This window comes from Eremomyces bilateralis (assembly GCF_010015585.1).
Source record: "Eremomyces bilateralis CBS 781.70 unplaced genomic scaffold P152scaffold_17, whole genome shotgun sequence".
NCBI lineage: Eukaryota > Fungi > Ascomycota > Dothideomycetes > Eremomycetales > Eremomycetaceae > Eremomyces > Eremomyces bilateralis.
Genome location: NW_022985083.1, coordinates 73812 through 97838, shown reverse-complemented (window position 1 = coordinate 97838; position 24027 = coordinate 73812). Strand labels below are relative to the sequence as shown.

At 53.2% G+C, this 24027-nt stretch overlaps 8 protein-coding genes across 8 annotated transcripts in view; 4 read left to right on the top strand and 4 right to left on the bottom strand.

Moving 5' to 3' along the window:
• The window catches only part of P152DRAFT_89014 (uncharacterized protein), a 1122-nt gene extending 435 nt beyond the window's left edge, over nt 1–687 (top strand). The window contains exon 1 of the mRNA XM_033683322.1: nt 1–687. This exon is cut by the window's left edge and continues 435 nt beyond it. Coding sequence (XP_033532185.1) covers nt 1–595 — 595 coding nt within the window. The 3' untranslated portion in view covers nt 596–687.
• Nucleotides 688–888: 201 nt separating this feature from the next.
• P152DRAFT_420420 (uncharacterized protein) lies at nt 889–1922 on the top strand. Its single transcript, XM_033677150.1, has 2 exons — nt 889–1155; nt 1218–1922. Exons 1-2 carry the CDS (start codon nt 1045–1047, stop codon nt 1629–1631), a joined length of 525 nt encoding a protein of 174 aa, XP_033532184.1. The 5' UTR covers nt 889–1044; the 3' UTR covers nt 1632–1922.
• Nucleotides 1923–2700: 778 nt separating this feature from the next.
• Nucleotides 2701–4672, top strand: P152DRAFT_88989 (uncharacterized protein). The gene has a single exon (XM_033683321.1). The coding sequence runs from the start codon at nt 3000–3002 to the stop codon at nt 4269–4271; it is 1272 nt and encodes a 423-aa protein (XP_033532183.1). The 5' UTR covers nt 2701–2999; the 3' UTR covers nt 4272–4672.
• Nucleotides 4673–4774: 102 nt separating this feature from the next.
• Nucleotides 4775–7094, bottom strand: P152DRAFT_88968 (cytochrome protein). The gene is made up of 5 exons (XM_033683320.1): nt 6720–7094; nt 5752–6608; nt 5596–5703; nt 5388–5542; nt 4775–5326 (listed from the first exon to the last, which is right to left on the bottom strand). The coding sequence occupies exons 1-5, from the start codon at nt 6934–6936 to the stop codon at nt 5152–5154; spliced, it is 1512 nt and encodes a 503-aa protein (XP_033532182.1). The 5' UTR covers nt 6937–7094; the 3' UTR covers nt 4775–5151.
• Nucleotides 7095–8479: 1385 nt separating this feature from the next.
• On the bottom strand, nt 8480–10303 carry P152DRAFT_88935 (uncharacterized protein). The gene is made up of 5 exons (XM_033683318.1): nt 9833–10303; nt 9748–9784; nt 9626–9696; nt 9199–9575; nt 8480–9141 (listed from the first exon to the last, which is right to left on the bottom strand). The coding sequence occupies exons 1-5, from the start codon at nt 10019–10021 to the stop codon at nt 8697–8699; spliced, it is 1119 nt and encodes a 372-aa protein (XP_033532181.1). The 5' UTR covers nt 10022–10303; the 3' UTR covers nt 8480–8696.
• A 996-nt stretch (nt 10304–11299) lies between these two features.
• P152DRAFT_88949 (uncharacterized protein) lies at nt 11300–13912 on the bottom strand. Its single transcript, XM_033683319.1, has 2 exons — nt 12165–13912; nt 11300–12117 (listed from the first exon to the last, which is right to left on the bottom strand). The coding sequence occupies exons 1-2, from the start codon at nt 13742–13744 to the stop codon at nt 11715–11717; spliced, it is 1983 nt and encodes a 660-aa protein (XP_033532180.1). The 5' UTR covers nt 13745–13912; the 3' UTR covers nt 11300–11714.
• A 434-nt stretch (nt 13913–14346) lies between these two features.
• On the bottom strand, nt 14347–15898 carry P152DRAFT_460249 (mitochondrial carrier). Its single transcript, XM_033679855.1, has 6 exons — nt 15529–15898; nt 15310–15474; nt 15002–15255; nt 14609–14947; nt 14515–14557; nt 14347–14465 (listed from the first exon to the last, which is right to left on the bottom strand). Exons 1-6 carry the CDS (start codon nt 15826–15828, stop codon nt 14400–14402), a joined length of 1167 nt encoding a protein of 388 aa, XP_033532179.1. The 5' UTR covers nt 15829–15898; the 3' UTR covers nt 14347–14399.
• Nucleotides 15899–17689: 1791 nt separating this feature from the next.
• Nucleotides 17690–22979, top strand: P152DRAFT_88875 (uncharacterized protein). Its single transcript, XM_033683317.1, has 2 exons — nt 17690–22053; nt 22108–22979. The coding sequence occupies exons 1-2, from the start codon at nt 17893–17895 to the stop codon at nt 22690–22692; spliced, it is 4746 nt and encodes a 1581-aa protein (XP_033532178.1). The 5' UTR covers nt 17690–17892; the 3' UTR covers nt 22693–22979.
• Nucleotides 22980–24027: the final 1048 nt, after the last annotated feature.

Below are 24027 nucleotides of genomic sequence, written 5' to 3'. Positions count from 1 at the left end.
CCTCCCCTCCCCCACCGCCCCCGGCGAAGACCTCCTCCTCGACATCCCCATCCTCGAACGCCACCCCTTCACCACCCAGTCCTTCATCCCCATGGCCGTCCCCGCCGACTCCACGAAAACCTGCTACATCGTCGTCGTCGCGCCCACCCTCCCGGGCCCGTCGCCCATCACGAAGAAGAAGAGCGCGGGGAACTCGTCGCGGTTCCCGCACCCGTATCCGCCGAAGCCGCGGCGGCGGAGGTCGCTGAGGGAGGTGTTCTCCCAGGCGCGGCCGTCGCCGTATGACAACTCTAGCGCCCCGCCCAGGGGGGAGCGGGGCGGGGTGGAGGGATCGCGGGGGATGGGGTCGCCGGATTTGAAGAATCTGAGGGCATTTTTGGCGACGGGGGATCAGGGGGTAACGTATGGGGTGGGGACGTGGCATGCGCCGATGGCGGTGGTGGGGGAGCGAGGGGTGGATTTCGTGGTGGTGCAGTTTGTGAGTGGGGTGGCGGCGGAGGATTGCGAGGAGGTGGAATTGAGGGGGGAGGGGGAGGGCGTGGCGGTGATGATTCGGCAGGGGGGAACGCCGTTGAAGATAAAGAGTAGGTTATAGAGGGAATGGTGCTTGGGCCGGACTTCGTCCTCTAGATTGTATGTATTATGTATATAGCGTCACGAGGAGCAACAAATATAGAGATGTTTGGAATAATCACGAAGTTATGGAGCGATATCGGTAACACTGTACAGGCGTTGAGCTCCCAAGTATGGGATTATGTTTGCTAGCATACTGGCACCTGTACTGGGAAATCGAGCTGTCACAAAGTTCAGGTTACATAGGACCAGAGCTGCTCGTATTCCGAACTTATCGTTGCAACCCCTACAAGGATCCAAACAGGGAAAGAGTACCGCGAAGAATCCTCTGAGACGTATCGTAGGGCGTAGTAGTCTGGTGGGGTGAATGGTTTAAAAGATGACTTTGGATCTCATCTGAGGGATATTCTGTCACTGATCAAGTACTTACGGTAATATCTAGAATAGCCGCGAACAACCATACCAGCGACCATGGCATCCACGAACGACTTCCCCAAACCAACCTACATCACCGGGAGCTGCCTCTGCGGCGCCCTGAAATACCGCATCGACTTCCCCAAAGACCATGACTTCGATAAAGCCGTACGCCGAACTCCATCCATCCATCATTTCTCCCAAACGACGACCAACTAACTCCTCCCCAGTCCGGCACCTGCCAATGCACCCAATGCCGCAAAAACACCTCCTCCCTCTTCTACATCTACCACAAGGTCCCCTTCACCGCCTTCCGCTGGACGTCCCCCACCCCTTGCCCCACCCTCAAAGCCTACCAAGCCACCCCCGGCAACTCCCGCGGCTTCTGTACCAGCTGCGGAAGCATGATGTACTGGCGAACCAACGCGGGCCCGCATATCTCCGTCCCCATCGGCACAGTGGATCCGCTGTTTCTGTTCGGGGAGGGCGCGGATGGGGTGGAGGTGCCGAAGGAGGGGTTTGGGATGGCGTTGATGAGGTGTGGGGGTGGGCATGAGTGGTGTGGGAATGAGATACCGGGGGTGACGCGCAAGGAGGATATATCGTTGTTTAAGAGGGGGGAGCAGTTTTTGGAGGACGATTAGGGTGAGGGTGGAGCGCTTGTTAGGGACAAGATATGGGCGGCTGGACGAAATAATACAAGACGACAGCCATAGGCAGATACAAATAGGTGAATGCAAGCAGGCCAGAGCAGAGCTTATCAAGCTAGACCGAGTTCATTGAGACTGGTTTTAGGCGCCAATTCCGCTTTGCTCCAGCGGATGTACCACTGTACCATGGTTTTAATACGGACTTGCCTTGGGGGCTCCTCAGCATTGATGGCAATTCCGAAGAAAACGTTCAGATATACAGAGCAGAACTTGGGGACGTTTGATTATTTCATGCTGTTAATATTGTTGTTGGCTGTTGATGTGCTGTTGCTTGTTTGATATTTTGATTACCTAAGCAACATCTTATCAAAGAGCAGAACGTGACTAGCCGTACCAACTGATATCATTGGCTGATGGACTGAATTTGGGCTCCACACATGACCCGCGACTGCTAAACTTGGAGCGGGCCAACGTCACCCACACCATCCCCATCTCTCCGCTCCCCTCCACCCTCTGTCCATCACTCACTCTCAACCGTCAACTATCCACCTCACCTTTCAACCTTTCATGATATTTCCCTACAATCGGCCAGCCTATTCCCTCCATCTTATGACCCCGATCAACGGAGTCCTTCATTATACCTTCTAGCTCATGGTGAGTCGAGTGTATCCCTTGGACCCTGCGCTATCACTCCTACCCCTCATTCCGATATCAAGGAGTGGTCCGTCCATCACACCAACCAGGCCGCACGGCGACTGGGGTGATCATTTCCCTGAGCCTCGCATCCCACCTGACTTCACCTTTGTCCTCGAAACAAACACCCGTTCTTCTCTTCTACTACCTTTTCTTCTTCTCTTCCGTTCCATTCTCTTTGTCGTTCGATGTGAACCTAACATACTATTATAGCGAACCCCTTCCCTTCGATCGAGTGCGGTGACGACACGCTACACGTGCAGTAGAGAGCCGGGCTAGAAGTGGAGCCAAGCTTTGTTCCTACACGTATCCCCCCGTTATTCGAACCATCCCCTCGAGACTACCGCGACCCTGTACGGACTATGAACGTCGGAACCTGAGTTCGCAAGGGTCGTCGCACGAATCGAGGTGTTTCGGCGGATTTTGAAATCTCAAACGGTTTTATGATGCAGGGACCGCGCTCCGATCCGCCTGTGCCTTCGCAGGCGGGAGACCAACGGCCTCACGATACTGCGCGGGATGGACAGGCCGCTCATTCTGCTCTGCAGTCATCGGCGCCCATTCAACGGTCTTATGGTAGGCAACACTCCCCTAAATCGACGGCGCGTTTATATATGATGGTGCCATACCCCACCCCGGTCTTGGATCTCAACTTTCTCCACTTCCTCGATGATGCGACTGTTCATCAACTACTTCGATCGCGATTATGCTTACGACGACTCTTCAGACTCCTGGATCGAAGTATCCTCGCAACCTTCTTCATCCTCTCTTTCCTCGGTCGGCGACGAAATCATCACTACCGGCCTCCGAGTCCAGCACAACCACCACACCCGCCGAAGGAGACGCTTGCGCCATTCCGATGGCATACATCTGAACCTGGGTCAGCGCACTAACAATGGTGGAGGAAGCAGCCAGGAAGAGTACGATGGGGGCGAAAGCGAGTCGGATAGAGTCATGACCTCGTCAAACGAAGGTATCCATCCCTCTCCATTACAAAACGAATGGCACCCCGCTGCATCCTCCGATCAATCTATCCCATCATCGGAGGAGGATGACGACGAGAATGCGACAGCCATCAACGCCCCCCGTGGCTCAGACTCGCGCTTCACCCCCTTCCCAAACGCATTCTCCTACCCTCCTGCCCCTTTACGCACCGCGTCTCAGCAGGCATCAGTGCCCCGTCCCGCCAATAATTCCAGCCCCTCAACAAACCGCCCATCCCGCACCGCCCGCCACTTTTCCTACCCCAACAGCACCCGCACAGACGAACGCTCCCACTCTCCCTTCCCCTCCCTCGCCGGCTCCAGCTCCAACCACCACGCCAACCATGACGCTGCCCTGCGCGCTAGCCTCTCGACCCTCCTCTCATTCGGCGCCGCCGCCGCCCGCGCCCTCCCCAAATCCCCACCCCGCGCCACCACCGGCGCGAACGTTACAGACTCTGAGAGGCAAAATTCCCGCATCCGTCCGGACACCCTCCGACTCGTTCCCGAAGACGAGATCCACGGCACCGCCACGGAACCCGCACTCGAGGAACCCAAGCCCAGTTCTAGCGGGGCAGCGCCACCGCCTGCGAGACCGCGCAGTCCGGCGCAGAGGAAGCATGCGACGCGGGTTGAGACGTCAACGCCGCGGAAGAAAGCACGGCGTAAGTCCCCGTCGCCCTCGCGGTGGGCGGGCCGATATAGCGGCGGCTCGATCGACGCGGTGTCGCCGACGTTGCTAACGTGGGTGCTGTCGGCGGGGGTGCTGGTGCTGGTCAGCGCGCTGGGATTCGGGGCGGGGTACGCAGTGGGACGGACGGAGGGGAAGGCGGAGGCGGTGAGGGAGGGGTTGATTGGTGGGGGGGAGGTGGGCGCGAGAGCAGATGTGGCGGGGAGGAGTTGGTTTAGGAATGGGACGGTGAGGAGCATGAGGGGGTGGGGGAGTGTGAAGGCGTAGTGGGAGGGTGGGGTGGTTGCCTGGAAGGGAGGCGCATCAATGCATCTCCTGCACGTGATGATTGGAGTCTATTATGGAGGTCCACAGCATCGCATACCGGCATTCGCCGCCGAGTGCCGTTGGATGAGAGCGCTACTCATCAGCATCGGACATGGAGCATTTTCTATCATTTGGATCGGTTGGCGTTTGGGTTGTTTCTCTTCTCCCTCATACTGGGTGAGATAGATGCATGATGAGATGAAGTTATGGAAATATGAGCTTGGGATGATGGAGGCATATTGATATTATCGATGCCTTGGCTCGGGCATGGCGCGGACGCTGGGGACTTTATGGACTCGTGCCCTGAGGCCGAGGGGATGAAATGGGGTGGATGGGCAGCGAGGAAAGATGTTTATGGGATTAGTGCCGTAAGTATTAGCTTATGGTAGATAATGCAGTTGCTTGGCAAATCTGAATCGTTATATTGTACACAATGGTAGGACGGGCGTCACACAGTGAATAGACTTTCAGGAGTGGACCTGGCACTATTCGTGTACTGTCCAGCTATGCACTGATACGAACAAATGGCCGACTTTCACGCCGATCCATTTATTTCGCTGAATGATTTCTCATATGTTCATTGTCGTCACTGCATTTCTAAACGCCGAGACGGACGGAACGGGGTATTTACGATTACCTTACTCACGCAGCTCAAATCCACTCCCTGAGCTGAGAGAAGGCAACGGGGAGAACCTACCACCTCTCCCTCACTCTCATATCGGTGCCTCCTTGGGATCTAGACTTCCAACCCATTCCGTCGTCAGTCACCATTCGAAGATCGGCGGTATTCGACGATTGGATTTGGGGTATCGTAAGCACCTACGACAGACCAGCCAGGCTCTCAATTCTTTCGCAACCCCCTCACAGTCCCCCTAACCCCCTTCGACCCATCCTTCGGCGCTGCGACGAATGCATCCCGCGTTATCTTCACGTCATCGATCGTCGTCTCGTGCAGCTCAAGGTCGAATCTGCGGAACACGGACGCGAGGGTGAGGAACATCTCGGCGTACGCGAGGCTAGGGACGGGTTAGATTGGATTTGGCTTTCGAGGCAGTGGGGGGATCAAAGTTAACTCACTTGAGGCCCAGACATATGCGACTACCTTTACCGAAGTTGGCGAGGTAGTGGTCGAGGCGCTTTTCTTGGAGCCAGCGGTCGGGGTTGAAGTGGGTGGGGTCGGGGAAGATGGTGGGGTCCATGGTGACGAAGTAGGAGATTTGGCTGACGGCGGCCTGGGTTGTTCGGTTAGTGTAAAAGACTATGGTGTCTAGAAATAGAAACGTACTCTTGGAGGAATGACCCAGTCCTTATATCGAAGCGGTTCGTCCATCTGGCGGGGTGATCGGGTGGTCACGCCGTATGAGAGACGGATTCCTTCATACACAACTGCGGACTGGAAATTCGTCAGTCAAAGGAACGAAGCGCTGCGGACCATACGTACTAGATACGGGAGCTGCTCGAGTTCTGTCCAGGTCGCCCTGGAATCCGGGCGCGGCATCACCGTCTTCAACTCCGCCTGAAGTCTCGGGAGAACCCCAGGCGTAGCAAGCAAGTAGAACGTCGTGGTCGCCAATGATTTCGCGGTCGTCTCCACGCCCGCCGCGACGATTGTGCTGCCTTCGTCGACTAGGTGGGCGATGGTCCTCTCCTCAGGAGGCACCAGGTCACTTTCCAACAGCGTCTTTAAAATCGATGGCTCGGCGCTCCGCTTCTCTTTCGGGGTGTTGAACGCCTTTTCCGCCTCCTTCTTCAGTTCCGCCTGGAAGTTGATCAGGGCGCCTAGTCCGGGTGCCATTTTGAGGATGTACTCGTCCGGAAAGTTCTGCATGAGCTGGGTGAGCCATGGGGTTGCGCGCCGGAACTGCGAGCCGGAGAACACCATGTCCATGGACTCCTTCCATTCCAACTTGAAGTTCGGATCCTGCAGATAGCCGTAGCTGTATCCGTAGCAATACTCCATAATCACGTCGGTCGTCAGCGCGCCATACGCCACATCCAGCCGAAACGGCTCCCCCGTCTTCGCGAATGCTTCCAACCGCGCACACAAGCCGTCCACCTTCTCCTGAATCTTCGGCTCGAGGCTCACGACGGAGCGCTTGGCAAAGAACGGGTTGAGGGGTGCACGCCTCTGCCGATGCACATCGTGCTTCACCGTCGTCGAGGTGGACGTCGGCGCGCCGGCCATCTTCGCCCATTTGTCGTACTTGTCGCGCTTCTTGTTGCCGGTGCCGTAGATCTCGTCGAAGAAATCGGCATCGCGGATGTGGAGTTCGTCGGGATTTATTCGAACGATTGGACCTGGGTTGACGAGTCAGGTCCGATCGATCCATCGCGACAAATATGACAGCCGAACAGATGATGGCTCTCCCCTCCAGCCTTGTAGTTGGGATCGAAGAAATGGTGTCGTACCATATTTGTCATGCATCCTCTCGATCTCCCATAGAAACATGCCGCCCTTGGCGACATCGAAATACAACTCATAATAATCCGTCGCGGCGGCAAGTTTGGGACCGGGGAATCTTGCCAGAGGGTGGAGGAACAGTCGGTAAATCAGAACTCCAACGTAATACACAATAGTCGAGATCACGGCCGCCTCGAGTAGCCGCGATAGCGTGATTAACGCCATGATCTGAACAGATGTTAAGGCGTTATAAGTATGGCGAACTGCTGAATTAAGACACGGAATAGGTGATCGAGAAAAAGATGGGAATTTGACCCCGGGGTAACAGAATCTCAGAAGAGCATGTTCCCCATACAGCACTAAACTAAATCCAGCTCAATACACGATAGCGAAGGCCGTTCCACACGATTTAAAAGATAAACCAAACTGCTGGTTTGTTGGCGGCTTGCTCAAGAATCCACTGAGTATCGATACGCATGTAGCTAGGAAAGTTGGATGGGACCTCAACAGTCAGTCCCAAAGACAGGGCATTGGGACGACGTCAAACCCCATTGGGGCCGTCATAACTCATAACTCGTGAACTCAATCCTTGTGAATGGTGTTGCATAATTCTTGTAGCGAGAACGAGGAACGTGAGCTGTGAGCCTATGACAGCCGAGAAACTATTGTTTGTTGTTAGGGCTTGGGGAGGGAGGTTGGGACTTCGGACATGGGTCTGCTCGAGATATGCATGGACTTGCATCGGATGCTGGGGCCTGAGCTAAGACGCAGAATAGCAAAATTCGAATCTATGGACCAGGAATCCAGGACTGATTTTGAAGCTTCAGTGGGGTTTGGGCGGGAAGAACCCCAAGACGGGAAGGACTCCAAGACGGGAAGGATTCCAGCCCATCCAGGACGGCACGTGCCTGGTGGTTCGCTTGTCCTCGGAGTGGGAGGCTCGGAGGCTTGGCCTTTTCCTACGCAGTACTCCCCAGCCCCCAGATTGGCAGTTCAAACGCAATATTTTAGTTGCGACTTGCGAGTCAAGCTCAATATCTTCCTATTTCATAGATCGACAATCGAGATCTAAAATCTATCTGACTTTCGAACTTTGAAGGTGGGTACTGGGTGGACGGTGGTGATACCTAGCGTCCTGTTAAGCGTCGATCGTGCTGGTAAAAGTGCAAACAGCAAATGGTGCTAGTTGCTACCCTGCTATCAGCTATGTAATTACTACGGATATCGGAGTGATAGTCTGGGGTGGTCCACCCAGCGGCCGGCCCAGCCTGTCCCGTTCTAGTCTCAGGCTTGAGGCTAGTCTGAGTATTCCTGGAAGAGGGGCACAGTGCTTGTATCCTGGCCGATGGAACTCAGGGGTTCAGGGTCCAAGAAACAGTGCCAACTGGGAATAGGCAACGATGCCCGAGTGACAAAATTACGATTGCCACAAATCATTTACGAGATTGATGCACAGTTGAAACAAGTGATGAAATCAGACTACGGAGTAAAAGAGTGCTCATATTACATATCTTCGCAAAATGCAGAGTGCAAGGTGATTCCGCTCCGCTAGAATCCGTTCGAGCACAAAACCATATGCACGTCGCCCTGCATTAGGTATATCTCCTGGAGATCCATAATGCAAATCCAGAGCATGGGTTTGAAGACGCTGGCTCGATTTGTCCTATTCCGTCCCCGTTAGGAGTATTTGTCTTTGTAATCGACGGGGAGAAACAAGGAGATCGCGAGGTCCTGGAAAATAGGAAACCATACAATGTTAGAGCACCATTTTACATCCGTCGCTAATACCATAGTCAATACCAATGTGAGAACGCTTCGACGTCTCACTTCGCCAAGATGCGGCCGAGTCCGTTTTTGAAAACGCCTCCCAAATTGGTATCGATAACCGTCGCTAAATTCAAGTTCGTTCATACTTCTCTCAAAGAGGTCGTGCCCGGCAAAGGGTCTGCGAAGACGAACTATCGGCACCCTTCTGCTGCCCGGAATTAGCCGTAGCGATACCGCTTCACCGATTCGATATGCGTTGTCGTAAATGGGATGGCATTTGGAACCAATATCTTTTCCTTGGATGCATGGTCGTCCATTGCTGTTGCTCTACCGTGAGGGAACCTTGGTTCATCTTCGAGCTCTGCCAACGAACCCCCATCAGGCCATTGATGTCGCCTGTCCACTGGAGTTTGTTCCCTCATCGCGCCTGAGAGTCCTCGGCTTCGGCTTTGATCTTCGGATTTGTTGGCGCTACTGCTGATAGACGCGATCGAATGGAACATTTGGTCGAAGACGGGGCGTAGAATGGTGCTGCTGGAAACGATGATTGCGACGCCCAATTCCAAGATTGTCAGGAGATCGGGAACCATTCCGCTGTAAGTGGGGTCAAGGAAATCCATCGTAACAACCTTTACGGTTCTTATGATACCAACAACGATAGTGCTAGGGCAATATCAGCATTTGATTTGACGGCGAAGGCTAGGGGAAAGGATCACGCACCTAACCCCCAATGCAAATACCATCACAAGCGCGATGCGATTGGACAATGGTATCTGCAACTTAAAGATCATTGGCAACGGAATGATAAAGATGAAAACGTCCACGATAACATCCATGATGCCGACGGCTGCAAATGCGGCGTTCTGGTCTCCGCATTTACCACCAGCTGTCGTGGGATCCCAGAACATGGAAATCGGTCGGCAGATGAGCAAGCTGTTTAGAATAACCGCAAGAGTCCATGCAACTGCAAAGCCTGCTGCGGTATAGGCGGCAATCTTGACCGGCTTGACGAAGAAGATTCGAGCGATCGTAAGGCACAGACTGCATTTGACAAGGCCCAGTCCAATACCGTAAGAGAATTGCATCCCATAGGATAACTGGCATAGTCAGAGTTTGAGCTTGGATAATGATAGCAAATTAGACATACTTTGAACATATAAGTTATGTTCTGCAGCGGCACCTCTGATATATGACGTCCAATGCCTCCCAACAGAGTCACTATAGTTGTTGTAAGCAATTGACGGGTGCGAGCCATTGGATGCAACCTACTTGGAATGATGAATCCTGCTTCAACATAAAGCATAGCCTGCGAAGGGTTAGTACTATTGCATCGCCTCTCTTTTCCATGACCGACCAAAGCGACGAGGATCATCCAATCCTCCAGTTGGATGTCAATCTTTCGTAGACGACGAGCGTAAATCCGAAGTCCCGTCCATATTGTCGCAAGCACCGTTATCACAACACTGACTGTGACCAGAATGACACCACCTTGGGCAAGGGGAATGATATTGACTTCTGTGGAGGCGGACACTGCTTGCGACATGATTGCTAGCGGCCGGTTAGATGAGATATTTCAACCCGAATGGTCGCTTGCTCGGGAGGTAAGCAACAAACATAAAAGGATTTTGAACGTTCAGATTATAACGAATGAGTGTTAGAGAAGGTTGAGGAAGGCAAATGACGAAGATATGGCCGCACTGGATCTGGAGGTTGGGTTGAAGGGCCTTTACAAACAACGAAATGTTGGGGATGTAGGTCGTAACTCGTATCAAGCATCAACCCTTCTCTGCACGGCGAGAGCAAACCCTCCACACATCATGCACAGCTCCAGATCGACATTTCTCTTCCTCGATTGACCCGGAGTAGGCTGCAGCGGCCAGTTAAGAACCCCGGAAGACACTTCATCCCCTTGGACCTTGGTCTTCGCAGTGCACAAGAGGCGCCACCATGGATGAACCTTTTTCGTCAGGGATATTACGGTTTCCGAATGTCTCTTGCCTGTGTGCCAACAGGCTGGGTCCACGGGCTTGGTTTGAGTTTTGAACAATGCCTAACGCCTATTCGGCAGGAGAATAGCCACAGCCCGATTCGAAGTTTATCAAATGCATTAATATGCATCGTCGACGTTCGTTCCAACTGTTAAAGGCAACTCCAGAAATGGTCTACTGTGTATGATCTGCCAAATAGATACCACCTGGAGAGGAAACGGGAGAGCACTAGAATCTGTTCCTTCGAATGGCAAATGACGCGAAAGTTGAAACTGAACCCCAAGACTTGCGACATGGGAGTGGATCAGTGGCTGATAGCTGCAAGATTTGTTGAGGTGACAATACGGAGTACCTAGCAGAAGCAAATGCGATTCCTGGTCAGTGGTCAGGATATGTAAAGGGCATCCTAGCTTCTGCATTACCACAGTAGTACTAATGAAGTGCAAAGGATCGCCCACCAACCGAGCGTTATCATGACTCGCCAGGCACCCTCCCCTTTCCCCAATCGAGGGCGTTTTTTAGAAACATGATAATATTACGGAGTAATCCCGTAGTGATACTATTGGCTAGAGCCCCCGGTTCCCTGCTTGTCCATTGTTAGCTAAACTGCTCAAGGCGTCAAGTCCGGCTCAATGCTCGATGCCTCTTATACTCCTGCACATGGGGTTGAGATTCACAAGAATCTCATTCTTCCATTGTTCTCAAGTCTCAAGCTTCATGTTTGAAGCCACACCCTAGTATTAAACGCCTTTGTTCCAGCTTTCATACTGTCAATATCAGCTTCCACATCTCCGGAATATCGTATTCGCAAGAGTTGCACACAACCATTTACATAGTAGTCGATATGTCAGTTGAGGTTGGGAGTTTGGAGCGTAATCAGACCGAAATTGGTAGACCCTGGCAGGGTTCGGTTTGTCCCTACATAGCACACTCCTGTGCAGTGAAACCGTGGCTAGGAGGTCTCAAAGGAACGAGGAATTAATAGAGGACTTCCTATCCATGACTTGAGTTGTACGGAACATGAAGATATTGTTCAAGCAGACCGATAGGAAAGGACCGGTTGTGGCAATGGTTCCTCTATCATGAGATTGACTTGACTGCTGCACCCAAACGTGTCTAGAAATCGAAACCCCAGAGTCATGACATTTGGAAAAAGGAACCGAGGAGTCGTGTCCTGCTTTCGCTCATCACTGCGTAGATTCCGCTCATGATTCCTGCGCGTAGGAAGTGCTTGTCCTTTAGATGACCTCAAACAAGCTCATGCTGACCATCTCCTGTCGTTGATGCGGCAACTATCCGGAACGAAGACCGTACGCTGTTTAGAAGCGCATTGTCGTTAGGTGCGCAGCGATGGATCCCAAGGCCAAATCCATCATCTATCGCCGTTTTGAGCTGAAGTAAGACATCTGGTGCGGAGAACACAATGGAATTGGTGTATTCGGAGTTCTTGAGGCACGCCGGCATATGTTCTACCATACCAAGCAGGTTTGAAACCGTATTGCACAGAGCACAATGGTATACCCCAAAGTGGTCCACCTTGACACTTTTGGCGATTCCTATTTTGAGACTGCAGAATATATGGGATTCCCGAGCGATTGATGCGCTTTCAAAGCATGAATCGCAGCTCGAGCAGAACCATTCGGTGTCCCTGCTGACCACTTAGTGCACTGAATTCTGCATAAGACCATTAAAACTCACTTGACCACTTCGTAGGGGGTCCAGACATCGGCAAAATCTCGCTCACTAAGATGGAAATGGTGCCCCAGATGCTCGCTCCTGTCCTCCCAGGTAGAGAATATTTCCTTGCAAAAGCCACAATATAGAACTTCGGTTGATAGCTCTGATGTGTCTCTGATCCATTTCCAGTCATACTTCATATCCCCAGCGGGGTTGCCATGTAGATGGAAGTTTTGAATGTGACGGAACCCCCCCATGGTAGAGCTGTCGGGAGAGGAAAAGGATTGGTGGCTGGACGCGGACGGCCGAGCCGCTGCTGTTGGTGGCCCCCAACCTAACGGTAGGGGATAGTTGGACTCTGCGGTATTGAAATCATCCCTCAAGTAGCGCCATAGCAACGATACTGAAGCACCTTTTCCCGCCGATGGTTCAAGGTTCTCCGTCGTGAGTTTATCTAGTGAATCAATCGACGATTCGCAAGTCATACTCTCTCCCAAGAGAGAGACAACACTGTTAGGTCGGTCCTCCAGTAATGTGAAGCTCCTGGATGACGAAGACCCGTCTCCGCCATTCTGGAATTGATGTTTCGTGTGCATTGTTCGAGAACACTCGCCGTTGATTGCAAGGCCATCTGCGGCCGATCGGGTAGGGGTAGCGGCCCCATTAATCAATGCTGTTGATTCTCCTGGCAGAAAAGACGCGCCTTGGATGGGGTTTCCTGGTATTTGCCCTCTTGCACGTGTGTTGTTGATGAATATGGCCAGAGTTGATAACGGGATATCCCACTGCGAAGCCAGCGCTTCCTTCGCTTCTATTAATGGATATGGATAGGACTGGAGGGTCTCGAGTATCACCATCTTTGCGTCATTAGGGATTTTCGTTCTTGTCTTCTTCGTACTGGCATCCTCCAGGCGAGCGGACTCTGGGCAGCTGTGGTCAATGGATGGTTTCAAGGCCGTATCAACGCGCTGTGGCAAAATGACGCCCGTGTCATCCCGAGCACTGTTGTTCCGCGATGCCTCGCTCACCGACGATTCTGAAAAATCGTAGCCAGCAGTCTGGCCCAGTGCGGGACTAAAATTGCCCTTTACTTGGATTGCACCAAACTTGACTTGAGAAGGGGGGATATGTTCATCGACGGTGTAACCAATATCAAAATCGATGTCTCGCAAATGGGCAGATCCGCCGTCATTGGAGACCAGGGGATCGCCACCAATGACTAAGTCAGTCATATCAATGTTCGGCGTGCCCTTGCTCTTGACGCTTAACAACACCGGATGAATGCCACCAGAGTGTTCAGGGGTCGCGTCAATCTCCGGCCATGAGTGGCAAGCCATATCACCTTTGGTCATCATCGCGGCGGGGGTATCGAGTTCCATGCTCTTGATGCCTAACAGGTCGGCATCGATGCTACTGGATTGACTGAGGACCGTCTCGTTCTCCAGCCAAGACAGGTCATCTATGCCACCTCCCGCCATCATCTCTGCGGGGGCATCTGGTAGCTCCATGCACGTGATATCCAACGACTCCGCATGAACACCACCAGAGTGATCGGGTTTCGCGTCAATCTCTAGCCATGAGAGGCCGCTCAACTCATCCATAGCCGTCGAAGTACAAATCCAGCAGAGAGATCCGCGAAAAGTGCAAGAAGCCGTGAAGACGAGAAATCATCGTGTTCGACAGGAGACATCCCAGCCTTTTAATGGGATTTTTACTTACCTGCTGGCTGGCAAGGCTGAGTTGTGAGGACGGAGAGTTGATGGATTAGGCTGAGGGTGAACCGGTGAGGCGTAGTTGGCGCGCCCCTATTGGCCAGCCTAATTCATCAAAATTATGCCTGTACGACGTACAACACGTTCCATGTGTTGTACTCCGTAGGTGAGAGGAAATACCAGAACGGATTTTATGCACGGTTTGTCTAAGAGCGTTTTTGGCGCGTTCCTGTTGGTCAGCCCATTCCATCAAACTGAATGTATACTACGATGGGCTACCTGTGTCGCACTGTTGATGGCGCGGTTTGTTGTTATGATGGTGTCGAGTGCAGTACTACTCGCGGAATACAGCGTCCACTGGACTGTCTGCGCATGAAATGGTAAGAGAACGTATTATTCATGAGTTCGAGATTTCCCTCCACCGTACTCCTATATTTACAAAGTAGTGAATCGATCCACGACAACGACCTACTGTCATTCATATCCATATTCGTTCCACTGACTCTACACATCCCAGAAAATTGAGTGAAGACCCTCCGGAAATCTAACGGATAGCCTTCACTTCCTCGACCGGTGCGGCTCCTCCCGTCGTCGGGAGGCCGCTGAAGATCTGGAGCACGTTTAAAATCCAGGAGACGTTCTGTCGTAAGAGGACGTACCTTGAAGTAATCATAGATCATCCATTGCAGACCGGTCAACGTGCTGCGAACATCTATTAGTGACGTCTTCACTGACTCTCCTACGCTGACTTACCCAATCATAACAATCCTCACAGGAAGCCCATTCCACAGGCCCCCGAACCCGATATCTTTATAGATGCGACTCATGGCCCCACCAAACGCCTCGCCGGGTTGGCGGCTCGCATTCAATTTCGAGACCATGACATCGGCCGGATGAGAGACGATGGCACAAAGGATACCGGCCATGTAGCCAGCGGCGAACGAGACGGCAGTCTGGGCACCTTTCCCGTAGTCGGCTTTAGTCCCCGGCAGACGATCGTAGATCTTCTCGACAATGGTCTCGAAGGATGCGAATTTCATCATAGTGTAGGGGATCTGGCGGCCCCAGAGGGGGTAGAGGCCTTTGTACAGACTACGAGCGGTCAGGATACACTGTGTTTGGGGAGGACGTGAGGGGAGTACTCACCCTCCAACACCTTCTTTGCCGATGATGTGGTTCAGGCCATTAAGCGTGCCGGTAGCGAACGGCGGGATGGTGGTCTGCATGCGGACCTTGACGGCCTCGAATGGACACAGGGCAATGTCGGCGAAGAACTCTGCCGATGCAGATGCCGTGAGGTATAGCCAGGTCTTATATTTTTGTGCGTTCTCCGCGCCCGCGAAATCGGAGTAGGTCTTCTTGAAGAACTCGTAGCCTCCGTATTTGAAGGCCCCTTGCGCCTGTTTAACGGGTTAGGCTAAACACAAAGACGGAACGCGCATGGAAGGGTTTACTGAATATCCCCAAAAAGTCGGCCCCCACCCGGTGAAGACGCCTCGAAGTCCTTCTGCGCGGCCGATCTTTCCCCACGCCTCAAAGTTCCCCTTGTACATCTTCGAGTCGACCTGACGACGGCATTTGACAAGATCGAGCGGGGTCACTGCAGTGTGAGTAAAGCCCTGATCGTAACGTCAGTGAACACCCCCTGAACCTTGTACATCTGGTCCACATACACAGGCAAATAGCCCACCGATTGTACACGTCGCATAAAACTTCGGGCTATACAGCTCGATCTTCCCCGTCGACTTCTGCATCTTCCCGCTCGCCTTATCCAACTCCTTCGTCGCCGCATCGCTCAGCTGCGTAGCTTTGTCCTTCGCATCGTCAATGGCGCTCCATGCGGAGTAGAGGCCTGGCTTTGCCAGGTGCTTGCTCTTCGGCGCCGGCGACGGTGGGGAGGCGGGGTTGGCGAAAGGGGATTGCGGAGTCAGGACGGCTTGGATGGCGTCGGAATTGGGGAGGAGTCCACCCATGATGGCTGATTCGACGTGGGTTCAATTGTAGTGCTGGATGGATGTAAGACCGGGCTTATCGCAAACGCTCGAAGAGAGATCAGTATACCGACGTCACCACCGGAGGTCTCGGAGCCTTCGGATGGAAGTTGGAAGGTATGTACGAATTGAGCTCTCAAAGAACGATATTTTTGGCCTGAACACTTCCAGTCATGGGATTAGTATCAATGGATAAGACGCCAAACCAGTGACCACATATCTCTACAAAAGATCAGGAATACAAAGGAGGAGTTCAATAGGGAGTCGGGTAATTACTTTAATCCCGAACACGCAATTGGCAGGTGGAATGAGATATGGTGGCCTGAGAGCCTTACTAGATCCGATACCTCCGCTGTTAACTCCGAAGGTAACGTTGGTATTCGTGCCCTTGGACCATCGGAGGATCGGATCGTGATTCAGATCAGAATACCTACCTGATAGAACCTGATGCTTTTCGCGATGGAAATCTATATATTATCATTTTGCTTACGATCAGAACGACAGAATGATCAATCGTGGACTTCAGTCTTCACCATTTCGATAATTCGATGGTCAAGTCATCGCCCAGGCAGCGTGGGTGGTCGATCGACTACGCTCGATGGGTACATAGAAGAATGTGGGTTACGGGTCTCATCGCTACCACGCAATGCTAGCCTTACAAAATACATGGAGACTGGAATCTGGATGATCGGATCCAAGCCGTATGGTGATCGGATCTCTACCGAAATAATGGGCCAGATACTACATCATCAATCTTCCGAACTAAACGATTCGCTCTTCTTATTTTTTGGGGTTCGATGCAGAACACATCATCTGCAAGCCATTCAGATAGTTAGCTAAGTTAACTAACTTAGTTAGTCAAGTCGATAACTTAGAGACGGTTAGCAATACGTCAAGTTGTCAACTGCAATATCTGCATATCAAGGCGGACCGTTTTAGCGCAGGAATCCTAATTATGGGCCCACCTCATCGATCCGCGTCAGTGGTATGTGCGCCACGCAACTTCCTCCGAAGTCCGAACGATTGATGTCATACCCGCGTTCCCTCCTTTTTCCCTCCATCTTTCTACCATCAGATTTCAGATCCGATTTCAGATCCCCCATGTCTCGCACGCACGCCTCCCAGCCATATCCCCCCAAGGCTGCCACATTCCCTAGGAAGTCTGGGACTGGGAATGTTGGAGTACTGTGGTAGAGACCTCCCCCTCCCCCCCGCTAAAGCACTGGTCGAACCCTTCGCTATCCGATGGCAATTGGTTTGAGTACTTGCCTTCTGATGAGATGCCGGTTACTGCGAAGGCATTTTCGTTGACGAGAAAGATGGAAATGCAGTTGGCTGAACCGTCAAGGGCATGGTATTTATGTAGGGATTCGGCTGTTATTTCGTCATACTATACCGTCAGTCGCACAGTCTCCAAGTCTTTCCTTTCTTTGTCCTACAATGATATCGAAGTTGTTCCACATATCAACTTGGGCCTGGACCCCATTTCCGGTACCATGCAGTTTTGTAGGACAGCCACAATGCTTGCTCCACGCAGGCGGGAACATCCATGCAACTCCTCCAGACATCGCAATATTATGACGCCATTGCCTTCTCGCGCTGTTTTTCACCTCCAGCAAAACTCATTTTCACGGCTATAGCCAATGGAGACCATGTCTCGGACTGGTGTACCAATTGCGATGGAAGAATGGAAAACCGGATTTGCGCATTAACTGGACCTGGAGCCGTGTCCCTGTAAGGGGGATGTCGCTATGATACCATCAACCACGTACCTTCCCGGCACTATCCCATGTATCTCGAAGTTTTCTCGATGCTGCTTGCGGGCCAAAGCGAGACTTGGAGATGAGAGCTAAGGTATCTAGGTATCTCGAGATGGATGGAGACCGACCTACGTCATGGTCTCGACGCCCCCTTCTGTGAGAATGAAGGCCTATTTCCCTCTTCGCTGTAGCCATATATTACTCGACATCTTCTCCTTCGACTAATTGTTTCGACTTCCTTCATATTTCTACTTGAACCTACTATACCCCCAACAACTGCAATTTTATGAACAACTCCCTATCATACGCATACTACTCATTCCCACCAACATCAAACCGTATATCTCCTTCCTCACAGCGTTCCACTAATTCAACCCCAATTGAACCACAAACCCCTACCAAACCCTCTAGAACTCCCCGCACATCCAAACTCATGGCTCCCACACCAGCGGCAGGCAAGACCGGCAGCACGCCGCGCACGCCTGGCAAGACACCCACGAAGCTAGGCAGGAAGCCACAATCCGCCGTCAAGAACCCCTCAGAATCCACTGCCGAGCCCAAAGACAAGGCAAAAGAACTCCCGGAGCAAACTGGGAACCAAGTGGAAATGAAAGACGACGACGACGTCCGTACCGGCAAGGAATCTCAGACCTCCGGTGAGCTTGAAGAGCAAGAGCCCAAACCTCTAGAAGACGACGAAGACACCACGGCCGGCGCAAAAGACACTACCGCAGGTGCCGAAGGTGATGCTGAAGATACCGCCGATAACCTCACTGAGAAGGCTGGCGACACCGCCGACGATGTTGAAGATACAGAAGACACGGACGAGGGCCAGGACGTCGTAGGCGGTGCCACTGAAAGCGCACAGAAAAAGGGCGGTGACATCCTTAGCGGCGCTAGAGGACTGGCAGGCCGCGCATCAGGTCTCGCCGGCAAGGCTAGCAAAGACTCGAAAGATACCGCGCAAGGAGCTTCCGAGCATGTCCCGAGTGATGCTGGCGATGCGCAACAACCCCTGGACGATGCCGCCGAGGGTGTGAAAGAGACCACGGAAGAGACCACGGAAGACCCCTCTGAAGACGCCGACAACACTGCCACCGACCTCAGGGACCAGGCTGGCGAAGCTGCTGGTCAGGACCTCCCCGACGTCCCCGATCTCTCCATCCTCAAGGGCCTCGAGGTCCAAGACGACGGATTGGTCGTGAATCAAGAAGGCAGTCCCATCGGCAAGCTCGCCGAAGGCGACGCCGAGGACCTTGCTGGCTACCAGATTGGCGACGATGGCGAGATTCTCGATGACGACGGCGATCTGGTTGGCCGCTGTGAACTTCTCCCCGACGCGCTCAAGGACCAAATCCAGAAAGCGAAGGAGGAAGCCGACAGTGCTACTGGAAACGTTCCCGACGTCTCCATTCTCAAGGGCCTTACTGTGGACGCCACCGGACAGATCATCAACGACGATGGCGATTTCATCGGCCAGTTAGTCGAGGGAGACCCTGCGGATTTGCAGGGTCGCGAGATCAACGAGAAGGGTGAGATCCTTGATGATGACGGTGATGTCATCGGCCGCGCCCAGGTCCATCCCGACGCTGCGAACATCGTCGACCAAGCCAAGGAGGGCGCCGAGGCCGCTACCGAGGAAGCTGGCGATGTTGCTGGAGAGGCCGTCGAGGACGCCGCCGACGAGACCGGCGAAGCCATCGACGGTGCTCAGGAGGCTGCTCCTGAACTTCCCGGCATCGAAGCCCTCGAAGGAAAGAAGATCAACGAAGAAGGCGAGGTTGTTGACGACGACGGCAATGTGCTTGCTCAACTCGCCGAGGGTGAAGTTGACCAGGTCAAGGGCCTCACTCTAAACGATCAGGGCGAGGTTATTGATGCCGACGGTAACGTCCTTGGCAAGGTGGAACTTACTGACGGCGCTGCTGAGAAGCTTGGCGAATCCGTTTCCCCCCATATCCGCATCTTGGAGGGCTTGAAGGTCAACAAGAAGGGCAAGGTCCTCGATGAAGAGGGTGAAGTCATTGGTGAACTCACCGAGGGCGATGCCAAGGATGTTGCCGGTAAGGCCATCAACGGCAACGGCGAGGTCCTCGACAAGAGTGGCAATGTCATCGGCAAGGTGCAGGTAGTACCTGGCGACGCCGCGAACGATGCCATGGTGGCGCTCCAGGAACGCCTGGGCGACGTTGTGGAACCGCAATTGAAGGAAACCGTTCCGGACCTCGACATCCTGGAAGGTCTCAAGGTCAACAAGAAGGGACAAGTCCTGAACGAAGACGGCGATCCGGTCGGTGAACTCATTGAAGGAGAAATCGCTGATTGCGCTGGAAAGAAGATCAATGACCAAGGCGAAGTCCTCGACAGTGATGGAAATATCATCGGAAAGGTCCAGCCTCTCGCTCAGCAAGTTGGAGAGGACATTGAGGGAGGCTCTGAAGCCGATGAAGAAGCTGGTGAGGGCGACAATCTCCCACCGCTCTCTATCCTCGAAGGCCTCAAGGTCAATAAGGCTGGCAAGCTCATCAACGATGACGGCGTTGTTGTTGGCGAGCTCACCGAAGGCGATGCCAAGAGGCTCTCAAAGCTTGGTGTCACCTGCGATGGTGAAGGCCAGTTCTGGGACTCCAAGGGCCGCGTCATCGGCCGCGCCCAGACTGTTCAGGTCGAAGAACATGAAGAAGAAGGACCGTTCGCCGGTCTTGAAGGCCTCATTGTCACCAAGGATGGAGGTGTCCAGGACGGAAACGGTAACATCGTCGGCCAGGTAACCGAGGGCGATCCGAAGAAGCTTGTTGGACGCGCCGTCGACGAAGATGGAGACATCATCGACAAGCGCGGCAGCGTAGTCGGCCATGCTGAACGCGTCGATGAAGAGGAAGCACCCGAAGCCGAGCCCGTAGACCTCTCCAGCTTGGCAGGCCGCCCGTTGAACAAGCAAGGCAACATCATCGGCGACGAAGGTGTACCGATCGGCCGCTTGGTCGAGGGGAACGCCAAGGAACTCTCCGGAAAGCAACCAGATGCGGACGGAAACATCTGGAATGACTCCGGAAAGGTCATTGGTCGTGTTGATCTCATTCCCGAGAATGAGCGCGAGACGAAGCCGGAAGGCGTCTTTGGCGGTCTCCAGGGCCTCAAGGTGGCCGAGGGTGGCAAGGTCGTCGACGAAGATGGAAACGAGGTCGGTCAGATCGTCGACGGCAACGCGAAACGCCTCGTGGGCATGTCTGTTGATGAGGACGGAGACATCATCGACAAGTACGGGAACGTCAAAGGACATGCCGAGCCCCTCGAGGAGGCCGAAGAGGAAGAAGTCGACCTGTCTATCCTCGATGGCAAGACTCTCAACAAGCAAGGGTTCGTTGTCGGCGATGACGGTATCCCCATTGGACGTCTTGTTGAGGGTAACGCGAAGGACCTTGCTGGCCGCAAGTGCGACGGCGACGGTCAGATCCACAACGACACCGGCAAGGTCGTCGGCCGCTGCGAACTCATCCCCGAGAACGAGCGCGCCGGCCGCGGCGAAGGACCATTCGCTGGCTACGAGGGCCTCCGCGTCAACCGTGACGGCAAGGTCGAAGACATTGACGGCAATGTTGTCGGCGTGCTAAGCGAAGGCGACTCGAAGCGTTTGGTCGGCCACCAGGTCGACGAGGACGGAGACATCATCGACAAGTATGGCAACGTCAAGGGCCATGCGGATACATGGCAGGAGGAGGAAGAGGCGCCAGAAGACCTCTCGGCGCTGGGTGGATGCACGGTCAACAAGGCTGGCAACGTCGTCGACTCCTCCGGCAATGTCGTCGGCCGTGTTGCTGAGGGCGAAGCCAAGCAGATGGTCGGCAAGAAGGTCGACGGCAAAGGTCAGATCTGGGACAATGCGGGCAACGTCATCGGCCGCGCAGAGATTGTCAAGGGCGCCGACACCACTCCTGACGGACCGTTCTCTGGTTTTGACAGCCTCACTGTTGTGAAAGACGGCACCGTGCAGACCCCTGATGGCTCCATCGTTGGTCGCATCATTGATGGAGACATCAAGAAGCTTGTTGGACATCACCCAGATACGGACGGGGAGATCCAGGACAAGAACGGCAATACTATCGGCAAGGCAGAGCGCTGGGAGCCCGAGGAGAAAGAGCGCGTCGTCAGCCCGATGTCCGGTCTTCGCGTCAACAAGGAGGGTGAAGTGCGAGACAACAATGGAGACATCCTTGGACGTCTCACAGCTGGCGATCTTGGTCACTGTGCTGGTATGGAGGTTGACGACAATGGAAACGTTGTCGACAACGACGGCAACAAGGTTGGAGAAGTAACTCTCCTCGAGCACATCCAGGAGGAAGAGCCTGAGGAGAAGACCGAGGATGCCGAACTGGCCGACAAGATGGCCAACATCTGCCAGCAGACTTTGGAGCGCATCCAGCCTGTATGCAAGCAGATCACCGATGTAAGTTTTCCGTTTCTCCTTCCCTCGCTACAAATCACTAACCTTCGTCATCAGTACATCGAAAAAGCAGATAGCACCCCTCGCGAAGAGCTCGACGAAGAAGAGCTCGTCAACAACGTCAAGCCTCTCATCGAAGAAGGCGGCCGCATCCTCCAAGAATGCAATGGCGCCCTCCGCGGCCTCGACCCGGACGGCCGCATCGCCTCGCAAGCCAAGGGCCGCGCCGCCACACGGGAGGCCACTCCGGAGGAATACCGGCTCGCGGACCTCCTCAAGGAACTCACCACTACCGTCGTTACGACAATCGACAATGCGAAGAAACGCATCTCGGACATGCCGCATGCGAAGAAGAAGCTGAACCCCCTGTGGTCGCTGTTGACGGAGCCGTTGTTCCAGATCCTGGCGGCGGTGGGGTTGTTGTTGGCGGGTGTGTTGGGGCTTGTGGGACGATTGCTCAGTGGGCTGGGCTTGGGTGGCCTGGTCAATGGCCTGCTGGGAGGATTGGGCATTGATAAGTTGCTTGGTGGGCTAGGGCTAGGAAGCATCACGGATGCTTTGGGTGGTGGGAAGAAGGATAAGAAGAAGGGTGGTGCGGGCTCGTTGCCGTTGGTTGGTGGATTGCTTGGTGGAGGGAAGTAAGCTAGCTGTTGGATTCACAGGTTGATGATTTCGGCTAAAAGTTTTCTTGTCTCGATATGAGTGTACGATTCTTGATGTTCTTTTCATATGTATCACGGCTGGGGCGTTGGGAATGGTCTTTCCTTTACCTTGTATATCTAGACGATAATGAGATCAGTTCACTGAAATATTCTCTTGGATCAACAGGCTTCTATGATCCGTATCCCTTGTCTGGGTTAAGCAGTAGGAGATCCGTACTAGCACGATACTCCACTGGCCATCGCATGTGTAGTGGTAGGAGTCAGTAATTAAGCCTGATGTGTTAATGAGAGCCGTGTTGAATTCACCAGGCAGCAACCACATGACCTAACAAATCATTAAAAGAAGTACCACATGATCGAAACAGTCAATTAATTCTTCCAATGGAAACGGCCAAGTTTGTTTCACAACTGATGCGGATCAAGTACAGCTGAAAAGATGATACCAGCCCAATGAAACAGACACCTGGGACCTGCGTGATGGTTGACTTTCTACCCCACCCAAGAAGGTGGCTATAATTTCGCTTTTTGTTCCGGTGTGTCGTCCTGGCACTCTATGCTCGCTGCTCGTATCTGGAGAGAGATAGGTGGCAAAAGGGGTGGAGAGTGGGACAAGGATGGTCGCAGGTTCGAGTCTGAGTCTGGGATACAAGTTTTTCTCTTCTTTTTAATGTTTCCAGCCTGTTATGGTATTGGAAAGGGAGAGACTGCGACAAAGGGGGTGGAGGATGGGATTGTGGAAGGTCGCTGGATCGAGCCTGAATCTGGGAAAAAGGATTTTATTTTTTTCTATTCTCATATTCAGGTTAAGGTAGGATCCTTGGCGGCTTGGCAATTTTTACTCCACCAACACGCGTCAGAACGCGCATTTCATCAATTATATCAACGCAGCAACCACCACGTTCATTACTTTATCAATTTAGGTATTTTTGAGGAGCTATTGACAGCAAACACCTACTTATCTATTTAGATGGTAGCCATGCCTCCTTTCCAGCCCCCAGCTACCAGGTCTCAGATCTCAGATGCGACTTTACGCGACATAGAGACCGTCTCAACGCTGGACAAGTCAATATGCACATAATCGCCGCAACGAGTATAAACAAGAATACAATGACGAGATTAAGGAAGCGATGGAGCGAGACTGGGACCATTTACGCCATAAGGACGCGTCGCCCTGGTCCTAGACCTATTGTTACCCCCGCAATGTATGTCGATCTCGAGACACAGCTTCTGATGCGGCCAGGGATATATCAGGACGAACTTCAGTACTTCCTCTGGGACAACTGGTCTATCTGGGTCAGCCAGCCTACCATCAGTC